This window comes from Natator depressus, chromosome 7 (assembly GCF_965152275.1).
Source record: "Natator depressus isolate rNatDep1 chromosome 7, rNatDep2.hap1, whole genome shotgun sequence".
NCBI lineage: Eukaryota > Metazoa > Chordata > Testudines > Cheloniidae > Natator > Natator depressus.
Window position 1 is genome coordinate 120,766,021 of NC_134240.1, and position 19,367 is coordinate 120,785,387.

General features: G+C 56.9%; 1 protein-coding gene across 2 annotated transcripts; it reads left to right on the plus strand.

The window, feature by feature from the left end:
- The first annotated feature begins 28 nt into the window (after positions 1–28).
- Positions 29–18,279, plus strand: SFXN3 (sideroflexin 3). 2 transcript variants are annotated; one of them, XM_074959466.1, is made up of 11 exons: positions 29–101; positions 6,070–6,236; positions 6,518–6,688; positions 7,408–7,506; positions 7,948–8,023; positions 8,798–8,883; positions 9,499–9,626; positions 9,774–9,823; positions 10,911–10,960; positions 11,910–11,957; positions 13,313–18,279. In XM_074959466.1, the coding sequence occupies exons 2-11, from the start codon at positions 6,073–6,075 to the stop codon at positions 13,407–13,409; spliced, it is 969 nt and encodes a 322-aa protein (XP_074815567.1). In that variant the 5' UTR covers positions 29–101; positions 6,070–6,072; the 3' UTR covers positions 13,410–18,279. The 2 variants fall into 2 exon arrangements, with proteins under 2 accessions (XP_074815567.1, XP_074815566.1); XM_074959465.1 differs by lacking the exon at positions 29–101 and adding an exon at positions 3,476–3,502.
- Positions 18,280–19,367: the final 1,088 nt, after the last annotated feature.

Sequence of the window (19,367 nt, forward strand, 5' to 3'; positions counted from 1 at the left end):
CCAGCGGCGCTTCCCGCCCTCCGGCCTGCGCGGTGCCTGGCCGCGGCGCCGCTGCGCACTGGGCGGGGGCCGGCGCTGTCAGCGAGCCGCGGGGCGAGCCGGTGAGTCGGAGCCGCCCCGGGAGCCAGCCCCGCGCCCCGGGGAGGGCGGGCGTGCGTGCGTGCGGCTGCCTGGGCGCGGGGAGCAGGCGCCCTCCAGCCGTGCGGGCGCCCGGGATCCATTGGTGCCCAGCGAGCGCCCACGCGTGCCCGGAGCGCCCCCCGTCCCCACCCACGGGCGCTGCTGGCGGGAGGGGGTGTCGCTTCTCCCTTCCCTGCGCCCCCCGTGGCCGCAGCCGGCCAGCCCAACCTTCTTCCGTCTCCCTGGGTTTGTGCCCCCCACTCCGTCCTGGAGGTTTAGCGCCAGGCTCTGGGGCTGGGTTTGCACCGCGGGCAGGGCAGGGCTGGGCTCCGGGACTTAGGCAGGGCCCCAGGGGCACTGGCCCCTGAAGTGGGGGGTGGGGGCTGGTTTGGGCCCCAGGGGAGGCCGCAGAGCACCAGTGGGTTCAGTGCAGAGCCCCGCTGGGCCGGGGGTTCGCTCCCCTGCCAGCCAGCCGGGGTTAGCTGGAGCAGGCCAGGGAGCTGTGACCCAGTGGGATTTCACCGCAAGCGCCTGGCACAACGCTGGGGCTGGTGGCAAGGGCATTGGCCAAGGGGCTAGCGTAAGCGCTGGCTGCCAGGGCTAGGCCAGAATCACCCGCCCGGCATCCTCCTAGGTTTGGGAAACCTGCTCGGAGGAACTGTGGTCCTTGGTGCTGAGGGCTTGGCGCATCTTAGCATGCCAACCTCTTCCCCCCCTTTCCCTCCCCCTGCTGCCTCTCCCAGAGGCCCCCCCCCCAGCAGCTCCCAGGCAGATGATGCTAAGAGCAGCGGTCAGTCCCCTGGAGATGGGCAGAGAGGAGACGCTGGGAGTCCAGCCTCAGCCCTGGCCTGCCTCTCGTCCTTGTCTCACTCCACTCCTTTCCTGGCTTCCTTGCAATCTCGCGGCCCTGGGCGCAGGAGCCTTCTCCCCTGCATCTCCTGCCATCTGCAGCAGCCTCTGTTGGTCTCTCCACCCCCTCCCCTGCGGAAATAGTCTCTGCGGAGTGGTGGAGCCCCCTTGGGTCATTTCAAACTCAGCTGGGACAAGGCCCTAGGGATATGTAGTGTAGGGAACAAGCCTGTTGGGGGGCTGTAGAAATAGGGGCTACTTGCAGAGTAGGGCGTGGAGTTCAAACCCTCCTCCTGTCTGGGGGTCAGGCCGTTGGCTCAGGCCTGTTTCTACTCTCAGGAAGTCAGGTTTTGCCAGGGGGCGGGCAGCCTGCCCTGGTGCCCTCCTGCGCCCACAGGAGGTACGGGCAATGGGCCAGCGTCTGACTTGGCTTACACAGAGGGCCAAGTGACTTTGCCGGAGCTACTCCGGCATTACGCTGATGTTAGCGAGATCAGGATCTAGCCCGAAGTCCAGGGTATCCTAGTGAATGGGGGGAGTGCCCTTTGGGATGGAGGTAGCAGATGCAGCACCTCCCTTGGTAGGTTTGCTCGCCCCTTGAAATGGGCTCTGGGTCCTGATTTCACAACTTGCAGTCCCTTTCTCCTCGGCGTTTGGGGCAGCCTCATGCCCTCTGGCCACCGGCTCGGGGTGAAACAGTCACTTCTCTGCACGGCACTCGCCTGCTTTGGGGGAAACACGAGAATGAAAAACAACAGAACAAAACAAGCCGGGGAGAAGGGCTTTAGCAGCTCAGCTGCGGGCAGGCCCTGGCGTCCAATTCGCTTCAGGACAACCGGCCATCCCCTCCTCCTGCGCAGGGATTATTCCTGCTGGACAGCATTATAAATATTGGAAATAAATCCTGGGCGAGCTGCCAGGGAGGGCTGACATTTCAGAGATGCAGGGAGCTGGAGGCCTGTAGTTTTTCTGGTTGCTAGGGGGAAATGCACAGACTTTCACTGGGAGCCAAATGGCAAAAGAGGAACGGAAAGAGCGGGCGGGTGCCAGGGCATGACTCTTGCTCACACCAGGGATACGCCCCGGCACACCACTGACTGAAGAGGAGTCACTCTGGATTGACACTGGGGTGTCTGAGGTCAGAGTTGGGCCCGGTTCTTTGGAGACGTACCTCTGCTGGGCTCTGCCCTTTCTCGCTTGGGGAGATGGGGCCTCAGCCAATGCCTGCAAGTAACTTTGGAGGAAGTTGGGGTTGGAACGTGGCAGCTGGGGGTCACTCACCAGTAGGGGGCAGGATTCCTGTTCCTCTGCTCTGGCCCCACGGCTAGTCCACACCCTGAGCTCACGCTCGCCTGCTTATGTCAGTCACCCCAACCAGGGGCTTGGCTGGGAGAAGACGCAGGGAAGAAAGGTAAGCAGCAGGATACGGGACCCTGGACTTCAGGAAAGCAGACTTCGACTCCCTCAGGGAACGGATGGGTAGGATCCCCTGGGGGACTATCATGAAGGGGAAGGGAGTCCAGGAGAGCTGGCTGTATTTCAAGGAATCCCTGTTGAGGTTACAGGGACAAACCATCCCGATGAGTCGAAAGAATAGTAAACATGGCAAGCGACCAGCTTGGCTTAATGGTGAAATCCTAGCGGATCTTAAACATAAAAAAGAAGCTTACAAGAAGTGGAAGGTTGGACATATGACCAGGGAAGAGTATAAAAATATTGCTCGGGCATGTAGGAAAGATATAAGGAGGGCCAAATCGCACCTGGAGCTGCAGCTAGCAAGAGATGTCAAGAGTAACAAGAAGGGTTTCTTCAGGTATGTTGGCAACAAGAAGAAAGCCAAGGAAAGTGTGGGCCCCTTACTGAATGAGGGAGGCAACCTAGTGACAGAGGATGTGGAAAAAGCTAATGTACTCAATGCTTTTTTTGCCTCTGTTTTCACTAACAAGGTCAGCTCCCAGACTGCTGCGCTGGGCATCACAGAATGGGGAAGAGATGGCCAGCCCTCTGTGGAGATAGAGGTGGTTAGGGACTATTTAGAAAAGCTGGACGTGCACAAGTCCATGGGGCCGGACGAGTTACATCCGAGAGTGCTGAAGGAATTGGCGGCTGTGATTGCAGAGCCCTTGGCCATTATCTTTGAAAACTCGTGGCGAACGGGGGAAGTCCCGGATGACTGGAAAAAGGCTAATGTAGTGCCAATCTTTAAAAAAGGGAAGAAGGAGGATCCTGGGAACTACAGGCCGGTCAGCCTCACCTCAGTCCCTGGAAAAATCATGGAGCAGGTCCTCAAAGAATCAATCCTGAAGCACTTACATGAGAGGAAAGTGATCAGGAACAGTCAGCATGGATTCACCAAGGGAAGGTCATGCCTGACTAATCTAATCGCCTTTTATGATGAGATTACTGGTTCTGTGGATGAAGGGAAAGCAGTGGATGTATTGTTTCTTGACTTTAGCAAAGCTTTTGACACGGTCTCCCACAGTATTCTTGTCAGCAAGTTAAAGAAGTATGGGCTGGATGAATGCACTATAAGGTGGGTAGAAAGCTGGCTAGATTGTCGGGCTCAACGGGTAGTGATAAATGGCTCCATGTCTAGTTGGCAGCCGGTGTCAAGTGGAGTGCCCCAGGGGTCGGTCCTGGGGCCGGTTTTGTTCAATATCTTCATAAATGATCTGGAGGATGGTGTGGATTGCACTCTCAGCAAATTTGCAGATGATACTAAACTGGGAGGAGTGGTAGATACGCTGGAGGGGAGGGATAGGATACAGAAGGACCTAGACAAATTGGAGGATTGGGCCAAAAGAAATCTGATGAGGTTCAATAAGGATAAGTGCAGGGTCCTGCACTTAGGATGGAAGAATCCAATGCACCGCTACAGACTAGGGACCGAATGGCTAGGCAGCAGTTCTGCGGAAAAGGACCTAGGGGTGACAGTGGACGAGAAGCTGGATATGAGTCAACAGTGTGCCCTTGTTGCCAAGAAGGCCAATGGCATTTTGGGATGTATAAGTAGGGGCATAGCCAGCAGATCGAGGGATGTGATCGTTCCCCTCTATTCGACACTGGTGAGGCCTCATCTGGAGTACTGTGTCCAGTTTTGGGCCCCACACTACAAGAAGGATGTGGATAAATTGGAGAGAGTCCAGCGAAGGGCAACAAAAATGATTAGGGGTCTAGAGCACATGACTTATGAGGAGAGGCTGAGGGAGCTGGGATTGTTTAGTCTGCAGAAGAGAAGAATGAGGGGGGATTTGATAGCTGCTTTCAACTACCTGAAAGGGGGTTCCAAAGAGGATGGCTCTAGACTGTTCTCAATGGTAGCAGATGACAGAACGAGGAGTAATGGTCTCAAGTTGCAATGGGGGAGGTTTAGATTGGATATTAGGAAAAACTTTTTCACTAAGAGGGTGGTGAAACACTGGAATGCGTTACCTAGGGAGGTGGTAGAATCTCCTTCCTTAGAGGTTTTTAAGGTCAGGCTTGACAAAGCCCTGGCTGGGATGATTTAACTGGGAATTGGTCCTGCTTCGAGCAGGGGGTTGGACTAGATGACCTTCTGGGGTCCCTTCCAACCCTGATATTCTATGATTCTATGATTCTATGATCCCTCCCCCCCGACTGGATATGCTCAGAGGAGCGAGCCAAACCTTTAAGGGTCTCTCTGCACCAGGGACCGCTCCCTCCCAGCCCCCGCACCACCCTCCTTGCCAGCACATCCTGCTGTCACCCCCGCACCCCTGGGTGGGTCAGCAGCTGCCGGGGTTGAACCTGCGCCCTCTGGCTCTTAAGGCCAAGCACGCTCTGGTATCCAAGGCTGTAGCAACCTCTGTGTGCCCCCGTGCGGTGCAGTTTGGTGATTCAGCCTCAGTTTCCCTCCTTGTATGGCCCCCTCATGGCGTAGGCTCACCCTGTAGTGCTGGCTTCCTAGGCAGCTTCTCACCAGCCAGCAGCTGAAGACTCCTGCTCTTGGTGGTTCCTTAGCATCTCCATCAGCTGCCTGGCACCCCATCACGCCAGCTGCTCTTCTCCCGCCAGCCCAGTCCCCGGGGCTAAGCTCCTTACAGCAGCTCTCCTCTGACTCATCCCTAGCGACCCTGCAGTCCTTTCTTCATAGGGCCCACTCAGCCTGGTTCTCCCCAGCTGGGTCTAATCCTTAATTACCTGCATCCCCCCCAGGTGCCACAGAACCAGTTAATTGGGCTCGCCTGCTCCCCATAGCTGCCAGTGTGGGGGTCAGACTCCCTCTTGCAGGAGCCCAGCCCGCACTAAGGGGGACCTAGCACTGCCCGGAGTGGGTGTGGGTCCTACTGGCTGCTCCCTCCTGAAAGGGGAGTGGGGGAATCAAGCATCCTGGTCTCCCTTCCCCCAGGCTCCGGACCCTGGCCGAAGAGTCTGCTCCCTTTATTAGCCTTTACTCGTCTGTTGCACCTTCAGCTTGTTGAATCCAGGCAGCATTGAATTTCGTCCCCGCGAGGTAGCGGAGTGTTACCCCCGTTTCCCAGGGGGACGAACCAAGGCACAGGGAGGTGAATGGACTTGCCCGTGGGCACATGACGACTCTGGGGCTGTGCTGGGAATAGAACCCAGGCATCCTGCGTCCCCAGCTCTGGGCGTCAGCGCCAAGGGCAGGGCAAGGGGACGGTCCGTGTGCACGTGGTTTGAGCTTTCCCTTTCACTGGGTGGATCTAGCTGCCTCCTGGAGGTTTTCGCTGTGTGAGCCTGCCGAGCAGGGGCAGGGGGGGCGGGGAGGCAAAGCTCTGTGATTGCAGAGCCCCAGGGCCTCTCCGGCTGAGGGAGGGATCCCATGACATCCTCAGCGAGAGGTCAAGCCCAGTAGGAAGGAGACAGTGCCCTATGCTGGGACAATGCAGCCGAGCTATTGAACAGTCTCTTCTGGGCCCCCCCTGCTCAGGACACAAGGGAACAAATTGCCCCTGGAGTGGAGGAAGGACCCCTCCCCTAATAGAGCTGGGAACCCACCGCCCCTCCAGCCGCGCGTGTGTGTGGGGGTGTCTGATTGAGGGAGGGCCGCCCCCGTGCTGGGTGCGCTGCATCCTTGCTCCCGAGCCCATAACCTCCCCGCTCGCCGTCTCCCCCCAGAGGATGTCGGAGGAACTGCCCTTGCACATCAACATCCGGGAGCCGCGATGGGACCAGAGCACTTTCCAGGGGCGAGCCAAGCACTTCTTCATGGTGACCGACCCCCGCAACCTCCTGCTGTCTGGGAAGATGCTGGAAGACGCCCGGAGGGTGGTTGAGAATTACAGGTTTGCTGTAAAGTCTGGTCTGAGTTTCCCCTCCAGTGGTTGGGGAGCGGTGGGGCTGGGGGGGCTTTCGCTCCATGGAGACGTCCGGCCCGGCCAGGGCTGCTAGCTGAAGCCGCCAGCTCTCTCCTGGCTGCCGAGGCTCTCGGTAAGGCACACAAGGGAGCAATGAGTTGGGGGCGATCTGCCCTGGGAGTGGGGGCAGGCGGTGCACAGGCTTGGCCGTGGGGGGGCCCTGGTGCGAATGGGGTTAGTCACGGCTCCCTCTCCCTGGCACCACCCAGGTCGGGGACGGTGTCACCGGGCCTGACGGAGGACCAGCTCTGGCGGGCGAAATACATCTACGACTCGGCCTTCCACCCCGACACCGGGGAGAAGATGTTCCTGATCGGGCGCATGTCGGCCCAGGTGCCCATGAACATGACCATCACCGGCTGCATGCTCACCTTCTACAGGCACGTTAGTCCTGCGGGGCAGGGACCCCCCCCCCGACCTCTCCAGCGCCCCCTGCTGGCCCTGGGGCAGGGACCTCTTCCCCCGACCTCTCCAGCGCCCCCTGCTGGCCCTGGGGCGGGGAGCCCTTACCCATGCCCTCCAGCGCCCCCTGCTGGCCCTGGGGCGGGACCCTCTTCCCCCGACCTCTCCAGCGCCCCCTGCTGGCTCTGGGGTGGGGAGCCCTTCCCCATGCCCTCCAGCGCCCCCTGCTGGCCTTAAGCCGGTGGCAGTAGTGCAGCCTGATCAGTGGCAGCGCATCACCACGCCCGTTGCACTTTGGCGCAAGCCCTGACGGAGGATGGGCAGTGACCTTTGGTAACGTGCCACCAGGTTAACATTGCCGGGTAGGTTCCCTGGGGCTCAGTGCCGCAGCGAAGGGCAGGGGATTCTGATAGCCACATGCTGTGATGTTCAAGCCCTGGGGTAGGGGTCTGAGGCCCCCTTCCCTGCTCTGCATTGGAGTGAGTGACGAGCAAGGGGTCAGGCGGGGGAGAATCACAGGTGGGTGGGTGCATGTAACACTGGGTGTGGGTGGGGAGGGCTGATCCGCGCTAACTCCACCAGCCACACCTCCTCGTGGGCGCGTGGCCCCTTTCCGTCCCGTCTCCCGTCTGCTGGGGCAGAGCTGCCGGGACGTTGCCTCTCCCTCCACCGACGTGCTCTCTCCCGCCCTCCCCAGGACGACCCCCGCGGTGTTATTCTGGCAGTGGGTGAACCAGTCGTTCAACGCGATCGTGAACTACACTAACCGGAGCGGAGACGCCCCCATCACGGTCGGGTAAGGGAGCTGCAGCGATGGAGCTCCAGCTGCCTTCCGGGAGAGCTGGGGGAGCCATGCAGCACGGGGCACTGGTGCCACTGGGCAGGGCTGGTGCCTTCCCCATGGCACTGCCGTGTGCTGCGCGAAGGCGGCTGCATTCAGAACAGCCTCAGCCCGTCGCTTGCAACGTGGGGGCTTGAGCTGCCTGCCCAGGGTGGTCGGACTTGAAGCCAGCGCTGCGGGCTCCCTGCTGGGCTGGTCTCACCCTGTGGTGCACAGAACCAGGGCAGGCCACCGGGGGGCGCTCTCCATGCCTGGAGGGAAAGGCTCACCGCGGGGCAGGCAGCCTGGCAGGACGAGGCCCCGCCACGCTGCCCTGAGCTGTACAGACTGCACCAGCCTGGGGAGGGCTGCCCAGCGGGTTGCTGGCCTCACTGGACTTGCCCGTTTCCTTTGCAGCCAGCTGGGGACGGCCTACGTCAGCGCCACCACCGGGGCAGTCGTGACAGCGCTGGGACTCAAGTCTCTCACCAAGGTAGGGGGCCCAGCCCCACTTCGAGTCGGAGCACGCCTGGCAGGGGGTCCAGGGAGGGGGACTGCCTGGGCTCTACACCGCAGGACCCGTGTGCTGGCAGGCAACAGGGACAAGACAATAGCTCCTGGCTGCTCTGGATCCACGCCCGTCCCCCCAGGAGCGACCTAGAGGCTATCCTAGCCCTGGGTGGGACTGCGGGGGTGGGGGATGGGGTCTTGCTTGGGGAAGCCCCAAGTACTTTGCTCCCACCCATCCCCCTGCGCCAGGTGTTCAATGCCCCATGTCGTGTCTCTGCCCCAGCTAACCCAGCGATGCAGGCAGACAATAATAGACCCGATTCGGATCTCCCACTGCGGTGAAAGTCCATGAGCCTCCCCGGAGTTGTGCCCATGGGGTTAATGAGAGCAGAGCCGACGGCTCTAAGACGAGCACTGGGATCCAACTGGAATCCGCCGGAGAATGGAGCAGCCATTTCCAGCCCCCCTCGGGGCCCCAGCCAAGATCAGGGCCCCGGGTGCTGCACTGATGGACGCGCAGTGACTGATAGCCCCTGCCCTGACACACTGGAAGTCTAACCAGACAAGGCAGATGTAGGACAAGTTGTTATTCCCGCTTTACAGACGGCGAAGTGAGGCCTAGAGAGATGAAATGACCAGCTCAGGCAGAGCCAGGAATGGAACCGAGCCTCATGCTCTAACCACTAGACTATTCTTCCCTCTATCCTGCTATAGTCTCATTCCCTGGCGTGTGATTCTCTCTTCTCTCCCTCTGCAGCATTTACCGTCAATTATTGGCCGCTACGTGCCTTTTGCTGCCGTGGCAGCTGCTAACTGCATCAACATTCCTTTAATGCGGCAGAGGTAAGGGGCCTTCGCCCTAACAGAGCAGCTCTGTGCAAGCGGGGGAAATAGATGCTGTTGAAGGACATGGATCCATCTAGCCAGGTACCTTGCTTCTGGCAGTAACCGCAATCTGATGCTGTAGGGGGAGGTGAGACCCTCCTCATACTGCCCTTGGTCAGCAGTGCAGTGCTGTGACAGGTGGAATTCCTTCCTGACCCCCGCAGCTGGTCAGCACGTGCCCTGAAGCATGAGGGTTGTTTTAGTTTATAGAACTGCAATAATGGTCATTTCCCAGAGATTAGCCATGGTATGAAAGCCTCTCATCAACCACAGACCCGGTATGGCACAGGCAGCTTCCTGGTGAGCCTCATGCCCGTTTTAACCTCCCACCTGCCGTGGTGGAATTCAGTCCTTGGCCTCTCTGCTGAGATCGCTAATGAGTGATCTGACCACTAGGAGCTGGGCTGAGAACCCCCGCACTCACTCTCACAGTTTGCAGACGCAGCCAGTGGAGGGCAATGGCTCTGTGCCCCATTACCCATCCCTCTGCCCCAGCCAGGCTCCCAAACTGTGGCCCAGCTGGGCCCTGGCACGCAGGTAGTGGTAAGGAGACTCGGTCTGTCTCTTTTGCAGGGAGCTGAAGTTTGGGATCCCCATCACAGATGAGGACGGGAACCGGCTGGGGGAGTCGAGGGCAGCGGCCCAGCAAGCCATTGCTCAGGTGGTGGTGTCCCGGATCGGCATGGCCGCCCCTGCCATGGGTGAGTCACTTTCCTGGCAGATCTGCACTGCGCGTGGGCGGGATCTGGATGCAGCTCGGGTGCCACAAACTCCCACCTTGCTTCCTGCCAGAGAAGCCCATCGCAGTTAGTGACCCCAGTTAATTTCCTTCTCCTTCGCCCCCCTAGCCATCCCTCCCGTGATCATGAATGCCCTGGAGAAGAGAGCCTTCCTGAAGGTAAGTCCCCAGCACAGGGCCGCCGTGGCTTTCCCTGCCCAGCCACACCCCAACAGCCTCTCCATGGGGCTGGGTGGCACCCCGACTACACGGGTTGGGGGGGGTGTCTCCTCTCATTACAGCTGGCGCCTGTGTCTACACTTGGCCAAGGGCATCGTTGCTACATGTGCCCTAGGATTCATGGGAGCACCCCAAGATCTGCCCACCGCCCCAGGATGGTATCAGGATTCCAGCCCGCCCCTGGGCCGGTGTAATGGGGGCAGGAGGGTTAATGTTGGTCCGGCTGATGGGGATGGTATAAAGCTCATGTAAGGATATGGCTACACTGCATTGTAAATCCAGGGCTGGGGGACCTGGCTTGTCCACTTTGTGTTTTCAAACCTGTGCTTAAGCATCCCCATTGCATTGTAACCCTGGGCTTACAATTTCTGGGCCTGGGTCTCCCAGCCAAGCTGATGCACAGAGCTGTGGTTTGAGCTGCATCCACACTGCAAACTGACAGGGCTTGGACCTGAGTGGCTTTTACCTGCACTCCCAGCAGGGTTCTAGGACCTGGGCCCTGAGCGCTTGCTGACCCAAATCAGGCTGATTTGTGTGTGGACGGAAAGGGCTTAAACCTGAGTCAGAGTCTGGGCGCGGTGTAGACAGACCCCTAAGCGCGAGATTGATCATAGATGGGAGATGGGCCTAGATGGACCATGGCTCTGGGAAGAAGTGGAGGACCCCAGTCCTACCTGACAGGTGTGTGCAGAGCCGAGCCCCATGTGTGCACAGAGATCTGGGGATTGTCACGGTCTGGACTGGCTTCTGACAGTGATCGTCTCCTGGCCCGCCCTGTTTGTGGTGCACCAACGCCTGCCAGTGCCGCTGGGGAGAAGTCACCCTAGAAAGGACTTTTAGCACCTTTCAGAGCTAGCTGGGGACCAGGAAAGGAGCAGGCAGCTCTGCATGGATCACCAGTTAGTGCCTTGTGGGCCTGACACAATGTATAGTGCTAGTCTATCCCCTTGGCCTTGATGTATAAGGGAACGCCCCCGTAAGCGGTAACCCTCTTGCTAACCCAAAGCCCCCTTGTCTTTCCATGTAGCGATACCCCTGGCTGAACGCTCCCTTGCAGGTCGGACTGGTGGGGTTCTGGTAAGCGACGGCTGCAAATAGGGGAAACTCGCCCAGCCCAGCTGATGGGAAGAAGCCACTTGGTCAACTTTCCCCTGGGTTTGCTAGCCTGGTCTCGGAGTTGGAAGCATCTTTTGCTTCAAACCGGTTGGGATCAAACCGGAATCACCGTGAGCCTTTGAAGTGAAGCCAGCCCTTTGGGAGGCTCAGAGGGGATCCCGTCATTTCCCACCCACTCCCCATCGTTATTCATTTTGCAGTTAAATTCATGGCCAGGAAATTCAGACCAAGTCAGTGGTCAGACTGCTGCTTTGCCTGGTGTGCACACACCCTGTGGAACTCCCTGCTGCAGGATGTTGTCAGGCATGAGGCTTCCTAGGTCAGGCCACAAGCAGGAGTGACAAGAGACCCTGATCGTATTTCCCACCCTCCTGGCAGCAGGAAGGAAGCGGTAAAACTCACTGGAGTATGTGTGTCTGGTGAGGTTTCTAGCTCAGCGTTGCAGAGACGAGGGGTCTGGATAGTTCAGATCAGCAGCCAACTGCCCCATTACAGTGATTTGGGGAGGGGAAGGGAAGCTGGCTGGGAGGTTCATCTGGGGAAGGCAGAGGAGGGTGAATGGAATTTCCTTGCAGGCGGTGTCTCTCCTTGTCTCATCTAGGTGCTGACCCAGCCCTAATTACGGTGTCCCTTGGCACCTCGCTTTCATTGGGACACCCCAGGCAGGAGGTGTAACAGCCCCACCTTACAGATGGACCCAGGTCTCCTGAGTCCCAGCCCGGAGCCCCGACCATTAGTCCGTCCTTCCTCCCTGCAGTGGGGCTGCAGTGACCCTCATGCCAGCGCTGCCCCAGTTCTAGCCTCTCGTTCCATGGGATGCTGCTTTGTTTCCACCGTTTTCGGCTCTGCAGCAGTTCGTGGGCCGAGGCGTTAGACATCAGCTCTGCTCTTGGTGTCTCTCTTTTTGCAGCTTGGTGTTCGCGACCCCGCTGTGCTGTGCCCTCTTCCCACAGAAAAGGTAGGGGTTGGCCGGTCTTTGCCGGGCCCTCTGTACGCCTGGGCCTTAGGAGTTGGGGGTGGGTTTGTGTGTGTACTTATGCACAAAGGTGGTTTAAGACAGTGTCTCTCAACCTTTCCAGACAACTGTCCCCTTTTGGGGTCTGATTTGTCTTGTCTACCCCAAGTTTCCCCTCACTTAAAACGACTTTCTTACAAAATCAGACATAAAAATACAAAAGTGGCCCAGCACATAATTACTGACAAATGGTTGACTTTCTCCTTTTTACCATATAATTGTAAAATAAATGAATTGGAATATAAATATCGTACTTACATTTCAGTGTGTAGCATATAGAGCAGTATAAACAAATTATCTGGATGAAATTTTAGTTCGTCCTGATTTCTCTAGTGGTTTTTCTGTAGCCTGTTGTAAAACCAGGCAAATCTCTAGATGAGTTGATGTCCCCCCTGGAAGACCTCTGTGTACCCCCAGTGGTTGAGAACCACTGGCTTAAGACATCTTTGCTCCCCAACTCCCTGGAGATGCTTTTGTACCAGTTAGAGAAGCCAGAGGCTGTGATCAATTATTCTTCACGGTCGCTGAAGGTAGGACAAGAGGGAACGGGCTTAATCTTCAGCAAGGGAGATTTAGGTTAGATATTGGGGAAAATCTCTCCAACCCTAAGGGGAGTTAAGCTCTGGACCAGGCTTCCAAGGCGGGTTGTGGAATCCCCATCACTGGAGGTTTGTAAGACCAGGGTGGACAAACCCCGGTCAGGGCTGGTCTAGGTTTACTTGGTCCTGCCTCAGCGCACAGGGCTGGACTTGACGGCCTCTCAAGGTCCCTGTGATTTGGATGCACCGCCCCATCCTGTGCGTTACCCGGTTCTTGCCAAGAGAAGCAGAAGGGCGTTCTGGGCAGCTGGTCTCTGCAGGGCCGTTAGCAATGGCTGGCACAGGAAACGTTTGTGCCACCGTCTTGGATTCTCTTTGCTCTCTGTCGCCCCCTCCGCTTTCTAAATGTCTCAGCCATCCGCTGGCAGAGCAGAAACGCTCCCGTGTGACGTAGGCGGCCACTCGCGGGCTGCAACTAGCTTGCGAGCCAGTCCGTAGGCTGAGACTTGCCGCGTAATAGTGCGTTTACCGGGAGATTCTGCGTAACCGGGAGAGCTGTTCAAATCCGAATCTGTTTGCAGACTGTCTGTGAGCAGAAAAAAGAGACTAAAGTGGGTGATGATGGATGATGGGTTGACTTTGGAGCATTCTCCCACCTATACGGAAAGGGAGGCTTCCTTAGACACCTCTCCAACCAGTAGTCACAAGTCCCATGCCCTCCCTGCCTCCTTTCTGAGTGGGTTTGTCTCCCTTCTGCAGCTCGATGCGAGTGAGTCGCCTGGAGCCTGAAGTCCAAGCTCTGATCCGGGAGAAGAACCCCCACATGGAGATTGTGTATTTCAACAAAGGGCTTTAAGCGAGGCTCCCGCCCCCCAGCTGCCGGGAGAAGAGATCAGGGAACGGATCGGAACCCAGGTGTCTGGGGAGAATGTTAAATGTTGTGCTAGAATAACCCCTGTGAGCTGCTGCTTTATTTCTGGCTGTCCTGCGTGTACGGTGTAGGTTCCTTGGACTCGGATGACCCTTAGCAACAGGTAGTGATATATGCTGCTGTGATATAGATTGTCTTTCCTGAACAAAACTGAAACAGGCAGAGCTGATTCTCTCTGGTGGCAGGTTGAGAGTGGCCAGAGCCCCTCAGTAACCCTTCCTCCACTCCACCCTCCTGCTGTGCGTGGTCCCACAGTGGCTCGCATGTCCATCTTCACTGCTCTTGAGAGTAATGTTCTTGAGACGCTTCAATGGGGAGAAGAGGCTGGAGTCGGTGATGCTCGTAGGGCGAGCAGATGTCAAGGGCCGAAAAGCGAGTTTTCCTCCAGCTTTGTTGTTCTCTGGTGGGATTTCAAAACTGACCTGAGGCCAGTGCCGTCAGAAAGCCCAGTAGAATGGACCAGAGTCACAGTGGGGCATGGCTCTGGTGCAGTGCCTAGGCATGAATTTTACAACACGTTGAAAGATCATTCTTGCTGTGTCTGCGGATGGTTTCCTGCCTTAGCAGCAAAGACAGGAGCTCATCTGACTTCCCTAAGGGAGGGAAGTAGCCAAGGAGGAAGACATCTGGTCATCTTCCAGTACGGCAGGCCCAGAGCGGCTTGGCATGTTGAGGAGTAGGCCAATCCAAGGTGGGTGAGCAGGTGTCTTCTCAGTGCGTTGGCTCACCAGAATGAGGGATGGGGCAGCTTTTCTTTCACCATATTGGAGGATCTCTCTCGGGTCAGGGCATCCTCCATGCTCTTGGTCCTTTTAGTATTGGCCTGGCTTCGTTCATCACAGACCGAAAGACTTAGCTTCTCTGTCGGGCGGTAGGTAGTCACACAGCCCGTCTCTCCTTTCCAGACTCATAGAGTGCAGCTAAGCAACCCTGGTGCAGTGTTTATAGACATTTGATGAGGTGGACTGACTGCTGGGGAAAGCTGTGTACTTATACAGCAGAGTCGCTCCGAAAAAGATCTAGAGGGGGAAAGAAACTGCTATACAAGGGAGCTTGCTGCAGAGATGGACCCCAGGGGGTTTCTCTGCTTACCAGAGGAGAATTAGCTGCAATTCCTGAATGTGGGGAAAGCCCGGACCCAGAGCTGTAACTCAGCTTTGCACTTGGGCCCATCGCTGCTCTTGGAGCCTGGTGTTCGGACCCAGCTTTCACTCGTGTCTGTGTGTGTGTATTTGCACGCTCCACGCCTGTGTGTGTGCTGACTCATTCCTAACCATTGTCTCTGCAGGGGCCAGTTCTGATACCTTGCACATGCAACCTAACGGAATTTCCATGGGGGAGAGTTAAATTGTCCATGAGGAAATTCCCCTGCCTGGCTGCACAGATCTAACCCTCTGTCCATTGCATTGCCCCTTTTAAACGCACTATGGGAGGTGTGAGGGAAAGTCAGGCCCTCCCCGCCCCGTTTTATTGGGAATATTGACTCAATACACGTATGGTGCAGGGGAAAATGCATCGCAGTGGTTTTAGGATGCGAAAGACAATTGCCGGGCGCAAGAGATCACTGATAAATAAAGCACAAAAAGAGAAGGAAACCCACCCCTCTTCTGTTATCTGAAAGAACGAAACCCTACAGGGGTATGGAGACTCTTCCAATAATCACAGCTCTGTTGCAGCCTGCACAATCTAGTTTAAAATCTGACTTGTTCAGGGCCTGATCCCGCCCTGCTGAAATCTGCCCGAGTTGTAGTGTTGGCTTCAGTGGGTGCAGGATCAGGGGTCTGCATGCATCTTTTTAAAAATAGCATAATCAAGTAAGCTAAAGTAGATCTGATGGCTTGGAAATGCTTGAGCTGCCTGTCCTCTAATGGAAAGGGCTGGGGAATGTCACAGCTAAGCACGCGGAGCCCAAGGCTACTCCAGGTCAGCAACTTAATCCGGTTTTCCGCTCCTTTCATCTCCAGAGCAAATTACACATTCTAATCTCTGAAAACCAGCCCAGGGTTTGTTTTTTTTTGTTTTTTTAATGTCGTCTTTGTTCCAGGCTCAAGTCGCATCCTGGGGCCGCTAGACGCCCTTTGAACATGTTTACTTTTACGGGGCTCTTGTCTCCTTGCTGTAAGATCACCTTGTTGTTTGCTATATCAGCCTCCCTTTTAACATGTGACGTTTAAAGGGATCCCGTCACACTGCTTTAAGGTCATGGTGCTTTGTGCTGTGGGTGGGTGTGTATATCCGTACAGATAAAAATTGGATGTTTTACAACATCTAAACCAGACAGAAATGCTTCTGTGACATTTAAGAATTTCAATGAAAAGAAGTTTAGTCCTGGCTGGGTATCAACCTTCCCCTGCTACTGCCAGAAACGGGACAGGAAACTGACCCGCCTGGCCAAGCTGAGTGAGGTGCACAGAGCAAACAACCCGGCTCTGGAGGGGAAAGGGAACTGGATATTTTAAAAGTAGAATTAGCTGGGGGTGGTGTTGCTAGTAAGAGCGGGCAGGACAAGCCTTTGACTGTGTCCTGGAGGGAGAATTAGCCCCATCCTACAAGAGAGACAGAGAGAAGAGATCTGCTGTGTTCATGTCTAGCCCCTTCCCTGCAGAAGATGGCTTGTTGCTCCTCCCAGATGCCCAGGGTGACTCTAGTTCCCAAAAGGAAAACGAGGCACTGCGCAGGGCTGGCCTGAGCCCTTCCCACCCCCCCACAGGGCTCGCCCGAGCCCTCCTTTCTGAGCGGGGCTGGCCTGAGTCGCTTGGCCGATCCCTGCCTGCCTCCTGCACGAGGCTGGGGTTGCGGCTTGTCTGAGCCCTGCCTGCCCCTTGTGCGGGGAGCTGGCATCGCCGTGCCCCCCTTTCCCCCTGCGCACATGTCCCTCTGCACCTCGTTTTTTTGACAAAAGTGGGCATTTGTCCCGTTTGCTCTTGCCAACTGATCAAGTCCTCCCCTAGATTGGCCCTGACAGAATTTGGCTCAGAGTTTGTCTGTAATTTGCCCAGACTGCACTGGCCGGGAGGGCAGTGATAAGGACCGTCGATCCTCATGCTTCAGGGCACAGAGTGATCAGCAGCTGGAGTCAGGCAGAAATTCCCCCACCCACCCGACTCATAACAGTGTATGGTGGGTGTTTTACACTTCCCTCTGAAGTGTTTGGTACAACAGTGGGCATTGCCTGGGGCTAGGTGGGACATCCGATTCTATCGGACTGAGATAGGGACGGGCTGACTTTAATCCTCAGTCCACTTTCCCTTTTCAATGGTTTTAAAATCCTTTAAGTGTTGGTTTTGAGGGAGGCTGGAGGCAGCTTGGTCGAGTGGTCTGAGCAGGGCCCTGGGAGTCAGGACTCCTGGGTCCCCTTCTTGGTTCGGCCATCGATTTGCTGTGTGCCTGTGGGAAAGCCATGTCACCTGGCCACGCCTCGGTTTTCCCGGGTGAGGGGAATGGGGGTGATGCTGCTCGCCCGTCTTTGTCAAGTGCACGGAGGGCTTTAGATAACCGGTGCTGTAGAAATGCAAAGTAGACTTATGACTCCATAGAACCAGAGGGTCAGAAGGGACCGCAAAGGTCATCTGGTCTAACCCCCTGCCGAGGTGCAGCAGTAGGCATCCAAGGCAGATGCTCTGCAGTCTCCTTTGGAAAACCTCCAGCCAAGGAGCTTCCGTGGCCCCTGATCACTTCAGTCCCGCCTCAGAGTCACTCAGCTTGAGCACTGGGGGGACAACAATGGAAACTGGGTGTAAATAAAAGAAAAATAGAGGAAACTCCAAGTTTTGACAGGGACAGGGAAACAAGGCAAATCCCGATATTCTCATCCGTAACAGTAGCTGGGTGTCGTTTCTCCTCTGCGTTGGATTCCTTTCCAGCAGGGGCCTGCACAGAAATCAAACCTTTGGAAGGGCGGGATGTTAAAAACCAAGCAATCAAAAAAAAAACAACAAAGAAAACCCCACACCCTGGATGCACCCAGCAGGAGTGTTATGCAACGCAGCGTTTATATGTAGGTCCTACAAGAAGTACGTCGTTGCTTTCTGGTGACACACAGGGGCCCTGTGCTGGCAGCATGTGGGAATAGGTGCTACAGGATGGATGGACTTCCACGGGGAGCGAGTTTGGCAAATTCCCTCCAGTTATGTGCTGTTTGTAACCTCCCTCGCCTGAGTCCTTATCCCCGTCACCCAGGTCTGTTCAGAAAGGGCATGGGCACGTCTCCGAGGGGGTTAGATAAGGGGACGCCGGCTTTGACGGGTGGTGTCACTGAAACGAACGCTGTTGCTTTTGTAACGATCTTGGCACGATCTGCAGCGCGTGGCGCGTCGGGGCCTGGGAGAGCACCGTGAGCAGGGGGAACTGGGGGGGCAGCGGGTGAGTGTTACATAAAGAGCTTTGGATCTTGCCTCCGGGGGGGGGAACGCTGCAGGATGGTGGCTTTGCCCCAACTCCGGGATGCTCTGGCGCTCTCCCATGGGGGCCCGGCTTCCTGCCAATCAAATGCACCTGCTTGAGAGCAGAAAGCTTTAACAATCCTCGTGCAATACGGCCCGGGCTCTCAGTGTCTGTTGGCGTCCCCCCTTCCCCAGGGGCAGGGGGCGAGTCGCAGCACGGGGTATGTCCAATCCCTTCCTGCCGCAGGTTCGTGGGTGGGAGGCCTGGCAGCGTGTGTGCTGCTTGCTCGGCTGGTGTCTGGGGGAATACCTGTACCTTGAACTCAGACCCCTCTCGGTGGGCCACTGAACCCATGGCTGACCTCCACTGTTGCTTTAAACAGGGCAATTGTTCCAAAATAAAGGTGATATTTTCTGTCTCTTGCATGTGGCTTTGCTGCTTTTGGGGGGCAGTAACAGGGTGTCCTTCCGGTGTGTTCTGGCTCCAATCTGGCGTTATTCTCCCCTGCCTGTCCTAAAGGGGCCTGGTGCAAGGTAAGGGTGTGAAGTCTCCCTCTAGTGGCTGGCCAAAACAGAGGCTAAGGGACCTACTATAGCTGCCAGCTAAGGGAGTGCTCCTTTAGCTCCAGGGGGAGAGTGCTGGGCTTCTGGAGGGTTGACGTCCCAGGTCCCTTTATGCTCGTGTGTTAGTGAGCTAGCCTCTCCGTTGCCCGGGGATTTGTTACCGGGGAACCGAGTTGTGGAACTTGGATGTTCGTATCCAGAACATGGTCCCCATGGCAGAACAGTGGCCGTGTTCCACCCCAGAAGTGGCTGCAGAGTGACCCAGGCTGGGAAGCACCTTGGGACGGAAAGCAGCATAGAAGCACCAGCTGCTGCTGTTTCTCTCCTTCCCGGCTGTGGGGCTAGCTCCAGTCCCAGCACACCTGCGTTCTTCAGAGGTTAATCCCTTTTCACACAGCTAAGCTGCCTCTGAGCCCGTCTCACCGCAGAGGAGCGGTGACCTTCAGTTATGCCGGCGTGCTGCGGCTGCTCCCCATGGCGTGTTGGATCCGGGCTCTGGTCAGGGGATTATAGCCCTGCTCCAGCTCTGGTCTCTGCATCTTCCAGGCCCTGATTCTGGAGTCTTGGCTCCTGCTTTCACTGGAGCAGGGACAGACCTAGCCTGCTGTCAGGCCCATCTGCTGCCTCAGTTTCCCTTCCAGTAGGTCTCTGGCTCCCAGAATGGTTAGTCACTGAGAGGACTTACCCCTCTGGGTAACACTGGAAGGCACCGTTGAAATCAAATCCAAATCAAGAAGTCAGCCCAACCCAGATCTCCCCTCCCCACCCCCCAGACTTGGCAGGCCCAGCCCCTTCTCTCCGGGCCGGCCCCCTGGCCCCTCACCGGCTTCACTCCCTCCCTTCATCCCCTCCCCCATGTTGGCACCTCACAGGATGGCAGCATGGGGGGAAGCCCCCCTTACCCTCTGAGCCCTGGTACCTTAAAAACTGGGCTAAC

What these genes read in the sequence shown, in the direction of transcription:
- SFXN3 (XM_074959465.1), top strand. An exon ending in GTCGGACTGGTGGGGTTCTG is followed by an intron (nt 10,961 to 11,909) that starts GTAAGCGACGGC and finishes CTCTTTTTGCAG; the next exon opens with CTTGGTGTTCGCGACCCCGC. An exon ending in GCCCTCTTCCCACAGAAAAG is followed by an intron (nt 11,958 to 13,312) that starts GTAGGGGTTGGC and finishes TCCCTTCTGCAG; the next exon opens with CTCGATGCGAGTGAGTCGCC.